This window comes from Lepidochelys kempii, chromosome 25, assembly GCF_965140285.1.
Source record: "Lepidochelys kempii isolate rLepKem1 chromosome 25, rLepKem1.hap1, whole genome shotgun sequence".
Lineage (NCBI taxonomy): Eukaryota > Metazoa > Chordata > Testudines > Cheloniidae > Lepidochelys > Lepidochelys kempii.
In genome coordinates, this window is record NC_136404.1 from 4,252,072 (window position 1) to 4,273,682 (window position 21,611).

The 21,611-nt window shown below is 44.0% G+C and overlaps 1 protein-coding gene across 4 annotated transcripts in view; it reads left to right on the forward strand.

Annotated features, from left to right (window-relative positions):
- Nucleotides 1–21,611, forward strand: part of RANBP3 (RAN binding protein 3) — a 175,977-nt gene that overhangs the window by 118,561 nt on the left and 35,805 nt on the right. For all 4 annotated transcript variants that reach the window (XM_073324306.2, XM_073324307.2, XM_073324311.2 and 1 more), the window contains 6 exons: nucleotides 5,575–5,694; nucleotides 11,497–11,600; nucleotides 14,947–15,025; nucleotides 16,340–16,442; nucleotides 17,393–17,517; nucleotides 19,376–19,496. In XM_073324306.2, coding sequence (XP_073180407.1) covers nucleotides 5,575–5,694; nucleotides 11,497–11,600; nucleotides 14,947–15,025; nucleotides 16,340–16,442; nucleotides 17,393–17,517; nucleotides 19,376–19,496 — 652 coding nt within the window. The remainder of the gene's footprint in view (nucleotides 1–5,574; nucleotides 5,695–11,496; nucleotides 11,601–14,946; nucleotides 15,026–16,339; nucleotides 16,443–17,392; nucleotides 17,518–19,375; nucleotides 19,497–21,611) is intronic.

Sequence of the window (21,611 nt, forward strand, 5' to 3'; positions counted from 1 at the left end):
TGTCTTAGCTCTCCCTTCACTGTAATAGCTGGACCTATTCACAAACGAAATTTGCATGTCTCCTTTCTATGCTGTCTGTAGGGTGAGTCCTGACTTTACTGGCTACTCTACCCTTTTATGGGAGCAGAGGGGACTCATGTTCTTGTCCTTGCACTATTAATCCGTATGGTACAGAGGATAGTATTTTTCCTTTTTCTACTATTATCCCCCAGTTTATGTGGGCAAAAGTCCATTGTGCCAACCGAGGATTGACTATCTGTACCTCCTGGGCTTTTCCTGATACATTATACTTCAGTGGAGAATATGTTGTTTGTACTGTGATTTAGGATCCCCCAATCATGTATTCCCAGTGCTGCAAGGCCCGTACTAGGGCTAAACAGTTTTACCCCTTGTGAAAAAGCTTGCTCCACACTGCTTAGCATTTTACATCCATAAGCAATGGGTTGTAACTTTCTCGTGCTTTGTTTCTGCAACAGCATTGCTCCCAGTGCTACGTCAGTACCAATTGTAGGATAAATGGCTCCTTCACTTTTGGGTATACTCGGGCTGGGCTAGATCCTCTTTCAGGATCAGTAACGTTATTGCCTGATCAGGCCCCCATGCCCATTGCCACCCTTTCTTTAGAAGAAAATACAGTGGGTGACTTTTGGCAGCATACATTTAAATAAAATCTCTTGAGAAATTCAAAGTTCCTAACAGAGCACTTAATGATGTTATATCGGGGGGGCTGGAAGTTTCCCAATCAGTTCCACCCATTGTGCATCTGGGGTTCATCCCTCCTTTTCCAATATAACCCCTAAATATTTTACCTCTTTCAGTGCCAATTGGGCCTTGGCTCTGCTAGCCTTAAATCTGGTTTCTTGGATAATCCTTACCACATTTTCAGTGAGTCTATTGACCTACCCTCGGTCAATTCCATGCGCACATATGTCATCAACATAGGACGCTACCTTCTTTTGGTCTCCAGGTGCCAATTTTTCCCACATTTTGACCACATGGGTGTGACAAAGTGCAGGTGTGTTATGAAACCCTGGGGCATTCTTGTGAAACAGAATTGCTGTCCCCTATAGGTGAAACCAAATTTGTACCAAGACTCTGGATGTAAGGGAATGGGAAAGAAAGCGTTCGTTAAATCTATCACTGAAAACCACTATGCTGTGGCTGCTACTGTGGCAACTCGTTCTTGGTATTTAGCCACCACTAGAGCAGAGGCTGAAGTCACTGCATTCAATGCTCTAAAATCCACTGTCCTTGTTCAAGTCATCCCATACCCCTCAGGTACAGGCCAAACAGGGGCATTGTTGGTACTGGCCATTTGTCCAATATTGCTGCCTTCAAACAAACTTTCTATTTCATGATTTCTGTGTGTATATAAAGTCTGCTGCAGTTTCCACGGTAAACATCTGATGAAGTGAGCTGTAGCTCACGAAAGCTCATGCTCAAATAAATTGGTTAGTCTCTAAGGTGCCACAAGTACTCCTTTTCTTTTTGCGAATACAGACTAACACGGCTGTTCCTCTGAAAACTTTCTATGGTTACTTTTATTCCTCCGCCTCTTGGGGATATTTATATTGGCACTGTGGGGAAGGATCAGGTCCTCATATCAAGACTTCTGCACCAATTTTCCTGCATTCCAATTTATTTTTGGCCTATACCCCAGGGAACCTTTCCACCCATGGATCCCAGTTGTTTACCTGCCCTCCTTCCGGGGCCTTAATTGCTGTACAGCTGTCTATGAGATTTATAACATAAATAGGTATACTGAATTCCAATTATTTGTCCATAAAAATCCATTGGCTAAGTCCACAACCAACTTTTCCTTTTTAAGGTAGGGCATTCCCAATATTCCATCTGTCTTGCCTCTACCTCCAGCCTGATTCTGTAGCTGAACAAAATATTTTACCCATGACTCCCTGACAAACATGTTACCAGAACTTTAAGATTGCAAAGATAAGCACTCAGATGATAAAAATGCCAGAATAAAGGTTTCAGTGCAACCTTAATTTGGCCCTCCGTGCATATACATTGATAATCTTATCCAACATCATGTACAAAATCTGTAGTAGAGCCAGGAATAGAACTAGCTCTCCTGTGTCTCAGTTCAGTACCTTAAATATAAGAGAGTATCCTATTTCTTCTTGCCATGTTGTGCCTCATTCAGTGTCCATCCTGTATCCTTAATTGAGGGGGTCTGTAGAACAAATAGTACGTAAAATGTAATTAGATTGTGTCCCCCTCTGTGGCAGTGTGTCTTGTGGCTGTGAAGTTCACCCCTTGCCACCAGTGGTGCAAGTAGAAATAATTTCTTGCCAGTACTGCGCTCATGGGAGGGACACAAGGGGGGGCACGTGACCCTCCATGTGACTCCTGCCCTGCCCCCACACTCTCCCCGTCCCCTCCAACATCCCGCTTTGTAATACAAACGTCAACATGCTTAACTACTCACTTTCCCCCCACATATGTAGTATTCAGTCGGTTTATATGGAATATGGGAGTTGGGTGAGAAGCCATTTCAGCATATGTATGACATATTAAAAGACAAATTTTAAGTAGAACTGTATCCTAAACTGCTTTATGGTATTGTACCCAAACATTGCATTTGAATGGGGGATTCAACTTCCTTTCTAGGAACAGAACAAACTCCTGAAACTCTTACCAGTCCACAAAAGTGGTCCATAGTCATGCAAGTAGTCCCATTGTCTTCAATGGGATTGATCAAATGATTAAGGGTTTACATGATTAGGTTCCAAGTTCGTAAATTGTTCTGGATGAAATTGACAATGCCTGAGGTGTCAGATCAGAAGGAGCATCATTCAAATAAAGGTGGGCAGATGTGTGATAAGATGAGGAACATATTTTCAACGAGGTTCCTGGCAGATTCCTGAGGCAGCTAGTTTAAGGCCATCAGCGTCTGGCATTCTAATCTTCACTTATAGTTTTCTCACCCACATGGTCCTGCTTTGAGCAGGGGGTTGGACTAGATGACCTCCTGAGGTCCCTTCCAACCCTGATATTCTATGATTCTATGAAAGCTGGAAAAGGAGGCATTTGTTTTCTTTGTTTTGCTGCTCCAGTTCCAGTTAGCAAAATGCATGTTAGACTAGTTTGGCTGCAAAGAAGAATTCTTGGTACACTGGGGACAACACTTGATTCCCATCAGACTGCAAAACTGGGCTGACATCAGAATCCAAACATCTTCTGGTCAGTGCAAGCAGAGGCATTTCTCTAATGATTTGGATTTGATGTGATGCAGTATGGATGTCATGGATAATTCAGACCAATGGGGAGAAACAGAATAAAAAATACTGTTTAAACACCTTCCGTCCCCCCCACCTCTCCCCTGTTGAGGACTCCTGACCAATGTAACAACACAATACATGTGATAACAAACTTTAAACAAAGCGTTTGTTTAAGTTTGTTAGCATATGTATTGTGCTGTTAAAGCCATTTAAAGAATGAATGCCTTTCCTAGCTGCTTTCTGCTCCTTTAAGGAGCAGAGCACAGCCCCACCCCATCCGGGGGGGACGACACCTAGCCCCAAGTCTTTCCGGTACCCCGTATCTGCTAAAATGCTCTTGCCAGTACTGCGTACTGGCGGGTACCACCCAACTTGCACTCCTGCTTGCCACAGAATTGTGCTCCAGAATCTGAACTTCCATTAAAAAAAAATCATGCTTCTACCTCACATGGCTGTGGAAATGTCCTCTGTTCATGTTTTCAAGGTTAACAGATGCAGTGAGTCTGCTGGAAACAATAGCTCTGAAAGATGTGAACTGCCCCATTCATCTCAGTCAGGACCCTGTGGATTCCATTTCCATAGTTGTAGAATTTGGCATTTTCCCAAGATGCTATAGTATTTTGCCATGGACTTCACTAAACTTGGAGCTAGTTGTATTCCAGTGCCTGTTTCCTGCACTGTTCCATGGAGCCAGACAGCAGGGGGTCAACAACATAGAGCTGAAAATCTGGCCTGCAGCCAGGAAGCAGAGGGAACTAGAAGTCCAGGATAGCGAGCTAGCAGCCTGGAAAGTAGTGTAGTGGCAAAGGCTGAGAGAAGTGGGGCAGGAAATGAGCCACTGAAACCAGCCAAATGCTCCTTTCATTGACTCCCAAGGGAGGAGGAAGTTTCTGAGCTGAGTCACCTAGACAGTGGAAGTGACTTAATCATTTTCACTGAAGCTTTGCAAAAAATATGTCCAGGGCAGAGAGCAGACATGGAAAATTTCAGCCCGATGGCTTAAAGTTTGATAAATGTATACACAACTGAAAGCAAGGGCTTATAATGGGAAATTTTAAGCAGCCTTAAGACCGGGAGCTTGCAGAGTGTGTGTGAGTGTGTGTGTGTTAACAGGCATCATAATTCCCTCTATCCCCTATGTTTTTGGCCACTTGTTGATATCATCTAAAGAAAAAAAACAGCCTGCAAGTAAGCGGAACCTTGCAATTATTCTCTTTAGAAATGATCTTTGTGAATGTATCTGGAACATTGCAGTTATAAAGAAACTGTAATGCATATAGGTCTAATAGGTGTCTAGTTGTCTCCATTCTGTGAAGTATTTGCTCTTCGTTATCCGCTTATGTTATCAGTGGTTCTCTAGATGAACTATTCTATCTGGTCCAGTCAATATTTGTATTGGGGTCCCATTGTTCATGGAGGATAGATCCATCAGTGGCTATTAGCCAAGATGGTCAGGGATGTAGCCCCATGCTCTGGGTGTCCCTAAACATCTGACTGCCAGAAGCTGGGACTGGATCACAGGGGATGGATCATTTGATACACTACCCTGTTTTCAGAGTAGCAGCCATGTTAGTCTGTATCCGCAAAAAGAACAGGAGTACTTGTGGCACCTTAGAGACTAACAAATTTATTAGAGCATAAGCTTTTGCGGGCTACAGCCCACTTCATCGGATGCATAGAATGGAACATATAGATAGATATAGATATACAGAGAAGGTGGAAGTTGCCATACAAACTGTAAGAGGCTAATGAATTAAGATGAGCTATTATCAGCAGGAGAGAGAAACTTTTTCTGTTTTTTTTTTTGTTTTGTCCCTCTGAAGCATCTGGCACCAGCCTCTGTTGGAAGACAGGATACTGGGCTTAGATGGACCATTGGTCTGACCCAGTATGGCCGTTCTAATGTTCTTACATTAATTGCTGATTTATTGTGGGTTTTTCCTATCATTATCCATAGACAAATTTTATAGTAACATTGACATGTTCGTAGAATCATAGAAGATTAGGGTTCAAAGAGACCTCAGGAGGCCATCTAGTTCAACCCCCTGCTCAAAGCGGGACCAACTCCAACTAAATCATCCCAGCCAGGGCTTTGTCAAGCCGGGCCTTAAAAACCTCAAAGGATGGAGATTGAAACCATTGCTCCTTGTTCTGTCATCTACCACCACTGAGAACAGCCTAGCTCCGTCCTCTTTGGAACACCCCTTGTTCCTAGTGCATAGCATTAATGAAAATTATTGGAAAGGAAAAAGTATAGTTTTTAACAAAAAATGTTATTCAACAAACTGATCTAATTTCTCTAGGCTTAATTTTTCTCTTTTTTTTTTCCCTTTAGGTCAGAGAATGTCAGAAAAATGAGTCTCACAATACTTCAGAGGATGAAAATGGCGAGAAATCAGAGCACAATGCACAGCAAGCATTTGTATTTGGGCAAAACTTAAGAGACAGAGTTAAGGTATATATTTAATCAGAAAAACAAAGATTATGTGATTGAATTTAAATGAAAGTAGCTACTCCAGGTGAAAACTTTAAAGTGAAAACATCCAGTATAAAAAGCTGGCTTCTGAGTCCTGGGAACAAGGTGATGGCTTGGGCTTAAAATGCCCAGAGTTCGTTCTCTTTTTGTGTGTGTGATGGGGTGTGTATTTGAAAACTCCTGTAATTCTAGTTTGTTGTTCTTTGAGTGCTTGCTCATGTTGATTCCAAATAGGTGTGTGCATGCTACGTGCACGGGTCACCAGAAGATTTTCCCCTAGCGGTATACATTGGTTGGCTCTGGAGCCCCCTGGAATCGCACCTTCCTGGTGGTTCATATAGGGTCTTGCCAACCCCCTGGCCTCTTCAGTTCCTTCTTACCATCTGTGGCGGTTGACTGGAGTGTATCTCTCTTGCATCTGCAAGTGCTGCCATAGTGGTCTTACCGTTTTCTCCCTTTATATAGTTTGTTAGTCAACCTGGGTATATATATTTAGTTTAGTGTAGTACTTTAGTGTACTTCTTTCCTGTCGTAGGACTGGACATGCCTCAGTCTCCAGGGTTTAAACTGTGCACGGCTTCCAATAAGCCTTGCCCAAGAGCGACCCTCACACTTCTTGTTTTAAGTGTCTGGAAGGATCCCATCAATAGGAGCGCTGCAAGATCTGCAGGGGATTTCGTTCCAGAGCTCAAAAGGAGAGGGATCAGAGGCTGAAGTTCCTCGTGATGGAGATAGCCCTTTGTCCCCACTTAGAGCCAAGTTCAGCTGAACTGGCACCCAGCACGTCCGCAATGGTGCAAAGTTGCACTGGCATTGACGAGGGAGACCTTTACACCAAAAAAGGACTAAGTCTACAGATTCTCAACACCAGCAGGGCTCTCCGGTACATAGAGGCTCTGCTCACGGCACTGCTCCCAGTCACCGGTGCCGCGCAAGAAGCAGAAGAAAACTGACAGGGGGTGCTCATCCACATCGAGGCCAGTACCACAAAAGAACTTGAGCAGAGTGGGACCTGCACCAAGCCACTCAAGCTCTGCACTATCCAGCATGGCACCAGTGTCTCAGACCCCAGTGAGAGACCAGTCAAGTTTGGTGCCAATGGACTCCCCTCCTCGGGAGAGCTGTGGAGAGACACTGGAGCTGCTCTCCAGGCCTGAAACTTTTGAGGCAGCTAGGGAACTAATAGCCTTCATGGCGTTGCCGTCTCCCACCAGGCGACAGTGTGCACTGGGCCCGAAAGCGCCGGCACCACAAAGACTCCTGGAACCATCCTGAGGGAAGCCAGCTATGGTACTGCACCGGCCTCCTTTGCCCCAGCACCACTCCCCAGTACCATCCGGGGGCAAGCCAGCTATGCTGCCACACCAGTTCTCCCCTTTGGCCTGTCAGTGGCCCGTCGCATGTTCACCAAGTACATGGCAGTCGTCGCAGCTTTCCTGGGGAACCAGGGGGTACAGGAGTTTCCAAACCTCGACAACTGGTTGATCAAGAGCCGCAGCAGGGCTCAGGTAGAGGCACACACAAACCTAATAAAATCAATTTTTGACAGGTTAGGCCTGCTGGTAAATGCAAAAAGGCAACCTTCGCTCCCACTCGGAATTCATAGGGGCAGTTCTAGATTCAAGACAAGCCAGAGCATTCCTACTAGAGTCTCGTTTCCAGGCTTTATGCTCCATCATAGAGGACCCCAGACGATACCCCACCACCATGGCACAGAACTGCCTGAAGCTTCTGGGGCACATGGCTGCCTGTACATATGTAGTACAGCATGCAAGGCTGCGGCTCAGGCCTCTCCAGTCTTGGCTGATATCAGTGTATCGCCCAAGCTGAAACTGCTTGGGCAAGGTAGTTGCACTTCCCCCACTGGCCATTGAGACTCTCCTGTGGTTGCTCAATCCTCAGACGGTCTGCACAAGAGTGCCCTTCTCCAGACCTCAACCCTTGCTGTCTCTATTTACAGATGCATCAGTGATGGGGTGGGGAGCGCATCTAGAGAGGCTCTGGACTCAAGGCCTCTGGTGCCAAGTGGAGCTCTCGCTTCACATCAACATCAGAGAGCTAAGAGCAGTATACCTGGGCTGCCAGACCTTCCAAGCCCATCTGGAAGGAAAATATGTATCGGTCATGACGGACAATACAACAATGATATCTTATGTAAACACACAGGGTAGAGCATGCTCCTCTCCCCTATGCCAGGAAGCCCTCAAGCTGTGAGACTTCTGCATAACACACTTGATACACCTAGAGGCATCTTGCCTTCTGGGATCCCAGAACAAGTTGACAGACCATCTCAGCAGGTCTTTCCACAACCACGAGTGGTCCATTCCCCCAGACATCCTGAACAGCACCTTCCAGTGATGGGGAATTCCCCATACAGACTTGTTCGCAACAAGACATAACAGGGAGTGTCTGCAGTTTTGCTCCTTCCTGAATCACAGCTTAGGCTCGATTGCAGACAATTCCTCCTTCCCTGGAAGGACCATTCGTTCTATGCATTTCCACCCATCCCACTCGTTCACAAAGTTGTCCTGAAGGTCAGAAGGGAAGGGTTGTCTTTGATATTGACAGTGCCAGCCTGACCTCATCAGCACTGTTGTACCACACTCCGAGACCTGTCGGTGGAGACCCCAATCAGCCTGCCCCTAGTCCCGACTTGATCACTCAGGACCACAGCCACCTTCAGCATCCTAATCTCAAGTGTCTCCATCTCACGGCATGGAAGCTCCATGGCTAAACCCTTTTGGAATTGGCTTGCTCAGGATCTGTTAGAGAGGTCCTCCTTGGTAGCAAGAAACCATCCACTAGGGCCACGTACATAGCTAAGCAGAAAAGATTCTCAGATTGGTCAATGCAAAGGGGCACTCCACCTGTACAGTCAATATCCGTCATCTTGGACTATCTGTTACACCTCAAGCAGCAAGGTCTGTCAGTGTCGTCAATAAAAGTTCACCTGGCTGTGATTTCAGTGTTCCACCCAGGCGCTGCTGGCCAATCAGTCTTCGTTAACCCTATTATCAGCCATTTTCTTAAAGGACTAGATAGGATATACCCTCAAGTGCAACAACCGATCCCTGCATGAGATCTGAACCTGGTGCTCTCTAGACTAATGAGACCACATTTTGTTATACCAATAAATTAAAAACCAGCAGGATCTTATTAAAGGGAAAAAGGCAAAATACCACATTTATTGTGAATACAGAACGAATCATAGTAAGCAGTTAGTTACAGCTATAACATTCCATTCAATCTCATATTTATTCACACATTCATTCATACAAACACACACACAGAGGTTCTGCAAGGTTGTTATCATAGTTACCAGCCTTAGAGTTGCTCATGCCAAGCCACTGGCCAGGTGGCCTGGACATGAGGAGGGAGCAGGGCCTTGTCAGATGCTCATCTGATGCTCCTGGAAGTTGGTTTACAGAATCAGACCCCAAAGTTCTCACTTTTTAGAGTCTATTTTTATAGGAATTTCTTCCTATGCCAGTCTATGGGAATTGCTTCATCATGCTGTTGCTGAATCAATCAGCAGATAGCACATTCCTGACGGCTCCAAGATGTTATCTTGTTCTTTGGTTCTCCCATTCTTGAGGCTGTTGGGTGGATTCCAGTCTGCCCTCCGGGGGGTCCTCTGGTTATTTCCACTTGACGCCTTCTTCAGCCGATGGACACTGGATTCTTAGGCTGGCACCTCCCTGATCATTCAGTTATTATCCACACCAAGCATCCATCCACATACATCCTCTATCTCTATTTTAATCACAATTGTTAATACAACAAAAGGGCGGGGAGTCTCTGGGTGCTGTTTCTGTTGTTAGAGTATTGCTTCGAGTCTCTCTCTCTGTGAATTGCTTTGAGAACAGACTCTGCCTTAGAATGTACTAACACAATTAGCAGCTTGCAAGTTTCACATATAGAGGGAGAGAAACTACCAAAAACCAAGAGACCTCTTAATTAGTAATACCCTGGAATTGAAACTCTGGGGAATCAAACTCATTTGTGATTTTAATACAGAACTTCTTTAATATGATCCAACAATTTGAGCCCCTACCAACATGTTCACTACTTTACCTTTCCTGGAAAGTAGTGTTCCTGGTGGCTATAACTTCAGCCAGGAGGGTATCTGAACTTAAGTCCCTGACATCCAGTCTTCGATACATGATCTTCTATAAGGACAAGGTCCAACTTCGACCTCCCCCAGCCTTCCTTCTGAAGGTAGTCTCTTAATTCCATTCAAACCAGGACATTTTTATTCCAGTCTTCTACCCAAAGCTGCACACCAGCAGCTGAGAGCAAAAGCTCCATTCCCTCGATGTCAGATGGGCATTGGCTTTTTATATTGAAAGGATAAAACCATTTTGAAAGACAACTCGGCTGTTCTTGGCAATAGCAGACAGAATGAAGGGAATGTCATCGTGGATCATGTCCTGTATCTGAGCGTGCTACAAATTGGCAAAGATACCTGCCCCCACACTGACAGCACACTCCACAAGGGTGCAGGCACCTCGGCAGCTTTCTGGTGCAGGTCCCGATCCAGGAAATCTGTAGAGCTGCAACATGTTCTTCAATCCACACCTTTGCTGCACACTATTGGATTACACAGTAAGCCAGGGACGATGCCGCATTTGATAGAGTGGTGCTACAATCTGCGACACAATGAACTACTTGGAGTCGACACAAGCAAGCACTTGAAGAAAAAACGGTTACCTACCTTTTTGTAACTGTTGTTCTTCGAGATGTATTGCTCATGTCCATTCCAAAACCCACCCACCTACCCCTCTGTTGGAGTCAGCTGGCAAGAAAACACTGAAGAGGCAGGGTCCGTTATATTGCGCCATGAAGGCGTGACTCCAGGGGTCTCCAGAGCCAACTGACGGATACCACTAAGGGAAAACTTCTGGCCACTATGCACGCGCACACCTACTTGGAATCAACATGAGCAACACATCTCAAAGAACAGTTACGAAAAGATTCCTAGGTAGGTAACCATTTATTCCATCTCCTGGATAAGCAGAACAGTATTAAGCATATAAATGTAGTATTAATTTCATTTCATATTAGCTTCCTATTTCAACTTTCAAACTATCATGAGTTCCTTTTGTTTGAATACATATATAAGGCATTATTTTCTAAAGAAGCCACCTAGAGTGTATTTGCAAATCCTACATTTGTGCAAACTGTGGACATTAGGGCAACAAAATGGTAACCATGTGCTTAAGCCAAATCCATGCAGTACAGGTTCCAAGGGTGTTGCAGGGGCAAGAAGAGAGGACCTGGGGTGAAGTAGGCTTATACCTAAACATAGGCTAACTGAATTAGATTAACAAGAGGTATTGACAACCTAAAGAGAGGGGGTTTATGCAAGCATATCGGGGAGCGTGTGGCCAGTGGGAGTATGTGGCTCCTACACAACCTGACAGGAGAGAGATTGGCCAGAACTACAGTGGGAGCAACACAGCTCAAAAAGTACGTAACTGTGATAGATTTAATAATGAAGGAGAAAAAGGTTTTGAGTATAAACCAATACCGTTTTAAAAGCAATTGCAATGCTGCTTGAAGGTGGCCCTGGTTCTTAATTTAGCTATATATGAATTCAGTACACTGGCACTCCTATAGGAGTGCAGCTTGCAACAAGGAGAAATTTGTTGTAGTGGGAAATACACTTTGGTCTTACTGTTAAGTGTATATGAGCAAAGGTACATATTTTGTGAGACAGTAGTTCTGATGATCTTGGTTTTGGTATTGTTAATTGTGTATAAATGTCTATCTCTTTTGTAGTTGGGAAATGAAAGTGATGAAACAGCTGATGTACAGAATGCTGGGCTTCCAAGCTCGGAAACGCCATCGGCAACAAACTACTTTCTGCAGTACATCAGTTCCAAGTAAGACTGCAAATAAATTCAGAGCAACTTACTTTACTGTAGTATATGTAGAGCGTTAATAGTAGTGTTGCTGTCTACAAGAGGAAGGGTTCTGTTTGAACTGGGTTGGTATCCAGCACTTTCTTGAGGCTGCTGCCTTGTTCTTCAGATGCCTAGTTTTTTGTTTTTTAAAAAATACAGTATATTATTAGTTCTTATGGTTGCAAAGGATAGCTTCGGGAGGTGCAGAGTATGACAAATACAGCCTGCCTGAATTTGCGGAGAGCTTGAAATGAACCTGGCACCAAGTATTGCCAAGACCCCCTTCCACTGAAGGGATCGAATGTACTCAGAAAGCTGTTCAGGCTGCATGGATCTGATTATCCTATGACAGCTAACAACCAGACCACTTTCGTCCCTTGAGTTTAACCATTAACTCTAAAAGAATGCATGACGCAAGACCTATGAAGCTGGTTGATAAGAAACCCAAGTTAACTGGTAGTTTTTCTAAATGAGGAAGGAATTAGAAAGAAGGAATTCAGGTGAGAAATAAAGTGCAAATTTTTCTCAATAACTGATCACTGGAGCAACTTACTTAGGGATGTTGTGGATTCTCCATCACTCGACATCTTCAGTATTGAATGTCTTTCTGCAAGAGCTACTCTAGCTCAGCTAGAAGTTACAGGTTTGATGCAGGAACCACGGGGTGAAATCTGTGGCCTGTGTTATTCCGGAGGTCAGACTAGATGATCATATGCTCCCTTCTGTCTTTAAAATCTATAAATAACTCTGAAATGTGTGAAATGCCACATTCCCTTTAATGGGTCGTTGATTCAGATGCTCAGTGATAATTTAAAAGTTGTCATTGTTCGTTATTTCACTGCTGATCAAAACAGGCAAGAAAGGAGAGGGATGATCTTATATTTAAGATCAGCACAATCTGCAAATGTGTGACCTCTCAATTTGGTGCCACCAGTGGATGGTGGTTGACAATATCACCACTTTCCACACCCTCCAATTCTACCTGTGGAGCAAAAGGCCCAAAGGGAAGGAACAGAGCAGATGATTCCCATATTCTTGACCAAAGTAGCAGGGGTCACCCTACTCTGGTGGTGGATATGAGTCCCAGCTGCTTCCTGGCTGCTGCTGGTTCCTCTAATGGAGATTGTCTGCAGACTGAAGTAAACGTCACTGCAACTGTGATGTTTTCAAGTTTTTCTTTGCAACCATGAAAACTCTGTGGCAGCCATGAAGAAACATAATTAGATTTTGATGCTGTCACATGACTGGTAGCAGGACCTGCCTTGGCCTTAATGTGTATGTATCTGAACCCACTGAGGGCCCTATTAAACACCTGTGATCTAGATTGGGCAACTACACAATCTACTGAGAGTGATGTCTCAAGTTGGCACAACTGAGCTTGTGTGTGGGTGTGGAGCTTGAGAATTCAATTCCTTCTCCCTGATTTGAGCCTGACTGTGGTCAGAGCAACAGACTTAGTATTTCAGACTTTGGACACACAGTGATGGTTGCATGACTGATTTTTCTTCAAAGGCTTTATTCATAGAATCATAGAATATCAGGGTTGGAAGGGACTTCAGAAGGTCATCTAGTCCAACCCCCTGCTCAAAGCAGGACCGATCCCCAATTAAATCATCCCAGCCAGGGCTTTGTCAGGCCTGACCTTATTGTGTGTATATGTTATATCAATCTGCATTTAACAGAGAACAGCTTGTGTCTCATGGTGAACATTTTATCTGCAAAAGGCTCTGCATGTATGTTGTGTATTTACAGTTCTTCTAGTATGTGTCAGTGTGGATCCCACTGTTGTAGCACACATTTTTCATGCACATGAGATTAGATTCTTTTGAACATCAGCATTCATCGCTGCTGCACAAGCACCTTGCGCCCTCTCATGCAAGAATAAAGATTCCTGTCATTGCAATCTGTGTTACCCAAGATAAAATAAAACCAGGCTACACTAGTGCAGACTTGCCATGGGTCATTAGGCCATTTGTTGGCATGGACATATGTGATGCTGCTTGCCAGACTTCACCTGTAGCCCTTCAATTCTGGCTCAGGTCAGTCAGCTGGAACTAGTGCTCTTGACTGTAGGAGGTGCCTGAATACAGCATCTTTAGGGCCCTACCAAATTCACGGCCATGAAAAATGTGTCACCAATGTGAAATGCAGTCTCCGCGCGTGAAATCTGGTCTTTTGTGTGGTTTTACCATATACTGTTAAGATTTCACAGGGGAGACCAGCATTTCTCAAATTGGGAGTCCTGACCCAAAAGGGAGTTACAAGGGGGGTCACAAGGATATTTTAGGGGGGTTGTGGTATTGCCACCCTTACTTCTGCACTGCCTTCAGAGCTGGACAGCCGGAGAGCGGCGGCTGTTGGCCGAGCACCCAGCTCTCAAGGCAGCATTCTGCCAGCAGCAGCACAGAAGTAAGAGGGACCATACCCTACCATGCCACCCTTTCTTCTGCACTGCTGCCTTCAGAGCTGGGTGGACAGAGAATGGTGCCTGCTGACTGAGGGCCCAGCTTTGTAGGCAGAAGTGCAATATGATACCATACCATTCTTACTACTTTGCTGTTGCAGACAGCGGCTCTGCCTTCAGAGCTGGACTCCAGGCCAGCAGCTGCCACGCTCCAGCTACCCAGCTCTGAAGGCACTGCTGCTCTAGGGGTTTAAAACCCAAAGCCTCTGTCTCATTAACAAGTTGGAAAACAGCCAGCCTTGGTGCCAACTATTCAGTCAAATGCAAGACTGAGAAAAAACTGCCAAGGTGGCTGCCAAGCGCTGTAAGGGTAGCAGTACCGTAACCCCCCCTACAATAATGTTGCAACCCCCCACAGATCCTTTTTGGGTCAGGACTCCAACAATTATAACACTGTGAAATTTCAGATTTAAATATTTGAAATCATGAAATTTACTATTTTAAAAATCCTGTGACCACAAAATTGACCAAAATGGACCGTGAATTTAGTACGGCCCTAAGCATCTTGCTAGATCTTTTGATACTGGATAGACTCTTAGGATACACTAGGTGATGGTCAGATTTCTCATTGTGTAATTTAAACATAGATATTTGGAGGCTAGTACTCAGAAAAAATCTTCAATTATGATAAAATACTTCTTTATTCTAGGAGAAAGTGTTTGGGGACATTAAGTCCCATAACCAATTATTGCTGTGTTGCTCAGTGTTGCATCCTAAATAATCAAACACACACTTGTTTCATAGTTTTATTTAACAGAAAACTCAAGTTCAAACCAGTGATAATTCCTCCCTTGTTCTTGCAATTTTAGTGATTATGGAAACGTCTGTTTGCACTATATTAATGAAAACATTTCTCTCCAGTTTAGAGAACTCAACAAACAATGCAGATGCTTCCAGCAACAAATTTGTATTTGGACAGAACATGAGTGAGAGAGTCTTGGTGAGTGTTGGTTGTTAAATGTAATATTTCTTTGAGTATTATCTATGTGATATGAATGCCTCATGCATGTCTGGTCAGCAGTGTCTCTTGGGGCTGCACATGAGCCTTGAGCATCTTTGTGGCTCCCACCCAAGGACATTCAGATGAGTGTGTGTCCCCCGACTGCCACTTGATTCCTTCCTACCACCCATGGCAGTGAGCCAGAACACAGCACTGTTTGTCCCACTTGCTATAGCAATCTTCTCCCCTGAAACCTTCTCCCTTGCGAATGACTATTGTCAGTCTAATTTAGTGAACTTTCATAGTTAATAGGATAGCTGTCTGCCACCTTGGCAGTTTTTTCTCAGTCTTGCATTTGACTGAATAGTTGGCGCCAAGGCTGGCTGTTTTCCAACTTGTTAATGAGGCTTTGGGTTTTAAACCCCTAGAGCAGTCTTGTGTCAGTTACTGATGGCCACGCAAGGTGCCTGATCTCTCAGAAGGCCATAGCTGTGACCGATGGGATGTCCTTTTCCAGCAGGATCCAACAAGCCGCGGCTGCCACATGAATCTGTGCTTCTTAGAGCAGTCCATGAAGGTGACTTTGGATTCAAATTACCAGGAACCCAGTTTGTGACGAGAGTGATCTTCAGCTAAGGTGCCCAGATCCCTCAGCGCTCTAGTGAGCTGGGACTCTGCACCTTTGTCCCTTGCCACCAATAACAGTGCAAGGAACTTGGCCCCCTCTGTGCGCCACTCACAGTTCCCAAGATAGAGCATTTTGGCTACAGCAGAGCTTGCTTCCTTCTCCCAGGGCTGTTTCTGCTCCAAAGAAACATCTGGCACCAGCACTCCCACTCAGAGCTGAGGAGGGAGAAGATGAGTCACATAAGTCTCCCTTGCAAGGGATTCCAGGTCCAATCCATGTAGCATCAATCTATCTGGTGGAGAAGCCAGCTATCTTGATGCCAAAGACACATTGCATGATTCAGCATCCTCAGCTTTAGATCATAGCTTCCACCCTGGCACCACAGAATTACCAGCTGCTGGTGCTAGTGTGACCTGCACTGACAGCAAGGGGCCCATTATTTCTTTTTCAGTGCTGTACACCACCATCCTGCCATGCTAGCACCCCTCCTTTCCGCAGCATCAAGTTGGTCAGAGTAGTCGGGAGTTTTCCTACAATTTGTACTAAGGAACTATGTACTTCAGGGAGTACCAGATACTGGTACCTTTATAAAATTACTAAAGGTGGAGGACTGCCTCAAGAATCACATTAGTGTTCTTGTTTTTGCAAATCCAAAAGTTCATCTATTCTGCCTCTTTTCCCTACAGAGCCCACCAAAATCAAATGAAGCTGGTACAGAAAGTAGCAAGGAAAATGCTGCTGCAGAATCTGGCTCTGAATCTTCTTCACAGGAAGCTACTCCAGAGAAAGGTAAATAGTGGAATATTTTTTAGAACTAATTCTTAGAAACAGTGTTCTGTTACTGCTTGTTTTATGCCTAATCCTTGTTAAGTGCTTGCACTTGGGGTTTTATTACCATATGAAAATATAAAACCTCCCCATGCCTTTATTGTCCCTTCCAGCCAACGTTTTTTTAAAAAGTGGAGGGGGAGGTTCCTTGGTCCCCTCAAGGTCTGGGGAGGAGTGGGGTGTTGTGTGTTAACAGCCCATCCAGGCTGCTCTAGCACTGTCAGGGGTACTGTTGTTCACTGCATGTGGATCAGGAGTATCTCCAGCAGTGTGAAAGTGGCAGAAATTCGGAGGGCATATAGTCAGCCCTGTTTTATTACAGAAGGTTGGTGGCAAGGGATTATTTTTATTCTGTTTAATGGTTGCTGGATGTAATGTAAACTGAACCTGAGTAAGTAGTGTTTATAGTCAGAGACTATAAAATAAAGGGCTGCATTTTCAAATGTTGGTATGTCTGTGTTACCTGTAGCAATGCAGACATTAATGTTACACTGTAGAGGTGAGCATAAGTATCTGTTTTGCACAGATTTTGCAAAATCCTCTTCTTAGGGAGACTCAGATAATTTATGGACCAGATTTTCAGCGTTACCAGTATCTGTGTTTGGGAATTTTTTCCCCCTTTTGATTATGGTTTTAAGAAAAGAAGAGGAACCATACCTGAAAAGACAGACAAAACTTTCTTCAGACTTCATATCCATTTCTAGATCCTGATACAAGCACAATTGGCTGGGCACTGAGAACCTGGCAGGATGACAGTTGCACAAGACAGTTATGCTCCAGAGGAAAAGCATATTAACTGGTAGCTTATTCAAGTAAATGGCAGGCTCTGTGTAGATGCACATGGGTGTCCATCTGTATGACATGGATCTATGTGACTACTTCCCAAAATAAACTTGTAAAATGTTGTTCAGCTAATAATATTTCAGAATCACTGGCAGAGTCTGCAGCAGCCTATACTAAAGCAACAGCAAAGAAGTGTTTGCTGGAGAAGGTAGAGGTGATCACTGGGGAAGAAGCAGAGAGCAATGTGCTACAGGTAAGAAATTGGTCACACAATTGACCTTCAGTCTTGTTGGGATTCATACGATCATCCAGCTGTATTCATTCTATAACGATTGCTTGCCACTATTAATTTCCCATTCACGTTCTTGCGACTCAGCTTCATGGCACCATCCTATATGCTTTCCTATGTTATATAACTGAGACAGGTCTTTTTGTTGAAATTGTTACTGCTCTTTATCTTAAACAGGACACAATTTAATGAACTGTGGTTAGATTTCAGGATTCAGACAATCAAAATAAAAAGTTCTTCTCAAATCAATACTGTTTCCCTAGTTGAGACTGTGGAATGAACCTCTAAGAACCACAAACGACACCACCTTATATTGTAAGAGCAAGGTGCTCTTGCACTTCAACTTGCCTTTCCTAATCAGACACAGTCCATGGCACGTATACATTTAAAAAAATTAAATACATAATTTAAAAAGACGCAACGTAGTATATGTGATGGGATTGGTCACAGAAACCCCCTTGGGACTGTCACCTGATGTGCTGAGACCTCTTCTGAGCCTGTTTTCTCTGCCAGTTTGGGCCTCCAGAACCCTGCCTTGTCGAGCCAGACACACCAGTCTGCTCCAGCACAGACCCAGGGTCTGAACCATGCGCCCCAAAGCTGAAGACTTAACTGAAAACAGCTTAAGAAGTGCTCCTGTCTCTAGCACCCACCCAATGGGTTCCAAACCCCAAATAAATCAATTTTACTCTGTATAAAGCTTATATATATGTCCACCCTCTACAACACTGATAGATATGCACAGCTATTTGCTCCTTGCTAGCTATTTGCTAACTTGTAAGTAAGTTAATTACTTACTCTGGGTTAATTAATAAGCAAAAGTGATTTTATTAAATATAAAAAGTAGGATTTAAGTGGTTCCAAGTAATAACAAGCAGAACAAAGTAAATTACCAAGCAAAATAAAACAAAACGTGTAAGTCTAAGCCTAATACATTAAGAAGCTGATTACAGATGAAATCTCACCCCCAGGGATGTTCCAATAAGCTTCTTTCACAGACTGGACTCCTTCCTAGTCTGGGTCCAAACCTTTACCCTGGTTCAATTCTTGTTAGCTCCAGCTCAGGTGGTAACTAGGGGATTTCTCATGACTGGAACCGCCTTTTTTCTGTTCCACCCCCTTATATAGCTTTGGCACAAGGCAGGGATCTTTTGTCTCTCTGGGTCCCCACCCCTCCTTCTGAATGGAAAAGCACTAGGTTTAAGATGGATTCCGGTACCAAGTGACATGGTCACATGTCCTGGGAGACCCCAAGCCTTCATTCTTCCTGGCCTGACTCAAAGGAAGGCTTGCAAGTAAACGAAGCCATTTACAAGCAATTGTCCTAGTTGAAGGGAGCCATCAAGATTCCAAACCACCATTAATGGCCCACACTTCGCATAATTACAATAGGACCTGAGAGTTATATTTCATATTTCTAGTTTCAGATACAAGAATGATGCATTTTATACAAATAGCATGACCACACTCAGTAGATTATAAGCTTTGTAATGATACCTTACAAGAGACCTTTTGCATGAAGCATATTCCAGTTACATTACATTCACAGTCATTAGCATATTTTCATAAAGTTATATGGAGTGCAACGTCACAGTATATTTTTGAGGGCTTTAGTTGCCAGAGAGAATATAAGACTTTAGTTTCCAGGGTATTAATCCAGCACATTTTAGAAGCCTGAAATTTCACTGTAGTGAATACCTTTGAAATCTATTCAAATGTAGATTGGGAGATTTTTGGTTCAGTAATCATGATATATTCTGTAATTATAGTCAACCATTACATTAAAGAACTTCAGCAAGAAGGCATTTTTTTCCCCCCCCAGATACAATGCAAGTTGTTTGTGTTTGATAAGAACTCTCAGTCTTGGGTGGAAAGAGGTAGAGGACTTCTGAGACTCAATGATATGGCATCAACAGATGATGGAACATTACAATCTCGACTAGGTAAGATGAGCTGTGGGAAGTGAATTATTGGTATGATATTCAGTGTTACTACCACAAAATGCTTCCTTGATAGTTGGAGGCATCCGCTTTGGGTTACTGTGTCTAATAATAGCAGTTTTTTTTAAAAAAGCAGTAAAATTTGAAGTTCATGTCAGTCTCCCAGGATGGCCCTTCTGTTACATTTTAATGGGCAGATTAGAGCTTGTCTGAAAATACCAGTTCATTGAACATGAAACTTCTCTGCAAAGCAGTTGGGTTTGATGGAACCCTCCCAGCTTACCTGCTGTGGAGCTCCACCATGCAGTCTGCCCCAGGACTGAAGACCACAGGTTTCTTGGGACCATGGCTCTGCAGCAGCCCCGCCATGCAGTCTGCCTCCAGAGGACTCCAGGCTAATAGGGTCTGTGGCTCTTGGACAACCCTGTCATACCTGGCTTTCCAGACTTCCTGCTGTGCAGCTTAGGAATGAGAAAGCCCTGGGGACTCTCAGGGTTTCCAGGCTTACTGCTGCAGAAGCCTAAACTGGGAGCCTAGGAGTCCTGGGATTGGCTCCCAGGGTCTGCATCTCTAGGGCAGCCCAGCCAAGTGGACTATTCCAGGGCTTCAGACTCCTGGGGCAGCTGGCTCCCTGGGGTGCCAAGCAGGCCAGGAAGCCTTGGGGTCAGTAGCCCTGGGCAGTCTGCCTGGCAGGGTTGCCCAGAGGTGCAGATCCTGGGAGCCCTGGCAGCTGCTGAGTGAAATTGAGAATGTCAAGAACGTCAGTTTGACTCAGTGAGACAAGGTCTGTAGCTTCTCTTGCCAACAGAAGTTGGTCCAATAAAAGATACTCCCTCATCCACCTTGTTGCTTTATTATCTAGGGACTGACATGTCTATAACACAGCATACAATTTCACTCACTGTCTGCTGGTTCCAGGGAGCAAATTGCATTTCTGAAACATCGTGTGTTGGTGTTTCTGAAACAAATATTTCTGGGAATTTCCAGTTTGCTTATGAGCCAGAAATCCTGGATTTTGGACAGATCTAGTGTAGATTTCCTAAAGCGAAGAGGGGAATCTCTTTGCAGATTTGGTGCAGTGATCGCCAAGCTGCTTGTTATCCCACTGCAGATAACACATTCCTAAAAGCATAAAGAACATAGTTATTTCTGTTGAATGTTTGTCCTTTAAAATCAAGCAGGCTTCAGCAATTGGAATATTGGTGGCTAGAAGTTCTTATAATATCATGTATATCTAATCACTTAACCACATATTTACATCTATAGAAAAACACGACTCTATAACTTTGTCTCCTAATATCAGCCTTCTCCCAGGTTTCCCTCTGGTTGCTAATGTGTAAACTAAAAGTACAGCTTGATTTAGGGTAGAAAATACCATTCCTGCTTCTGTGGCATTGCTATGCAGCTGCATATTTTGTGGGGGTATATAATGTATCTGCTTAAAGTTGTTGACATCTGTGCATTAGGCTGCGGCTGTTTCTTAAACAGCTAACTGTGGATTAAGTCATATATAGTGTACTTTTCTCTTCCTTGATATAATAAAGGCGCATTAGTGACTAGGTTGAGCAGAGCTTGTTTAATGATTGAAAAATAAATCAAAGTGCTCTAAAATCCACATGTGTAGTCATATTGTTTAGTAAATTGCTGTGCCTCATTGCGCCATGGGGTAGCAATTAGCTGTACAAATTTGGGTAACTTAGTTAAGTGGATCCTGAGATACAGTACCTGGAGTGGGAGATGAGATCAATAAAATTTTGCAGTTTTTGTAACTTTTTTTGCACCTGTCTGTGGCTCAAACTATGGCACTAATCTGCACCATCCTGTGATTACCTGATCAGATTGGACCTTTTTTCCTCCTCCCTGTGGCCCTCCAATCTGACGAAGAGTATGAAGAGGCCACTGAGGCGGGCAGAGCTGATAGATTAGTTGGTAGCAAGGTGTGCCCAAGAAACCACCACAACGGATGCCCATCAGTCATGCCCTTCTCATTACTACCCCTTTCTTTTTTTTTTTTAAAGGGAATTCGTTGCCAACAAATGTTGTTAGCACAGGCTTAAGGTTGCCAAGCACTGCCTTGTACCGTTCCAGAATTTGAATAGAGTCACAGAGTAAGTCCAA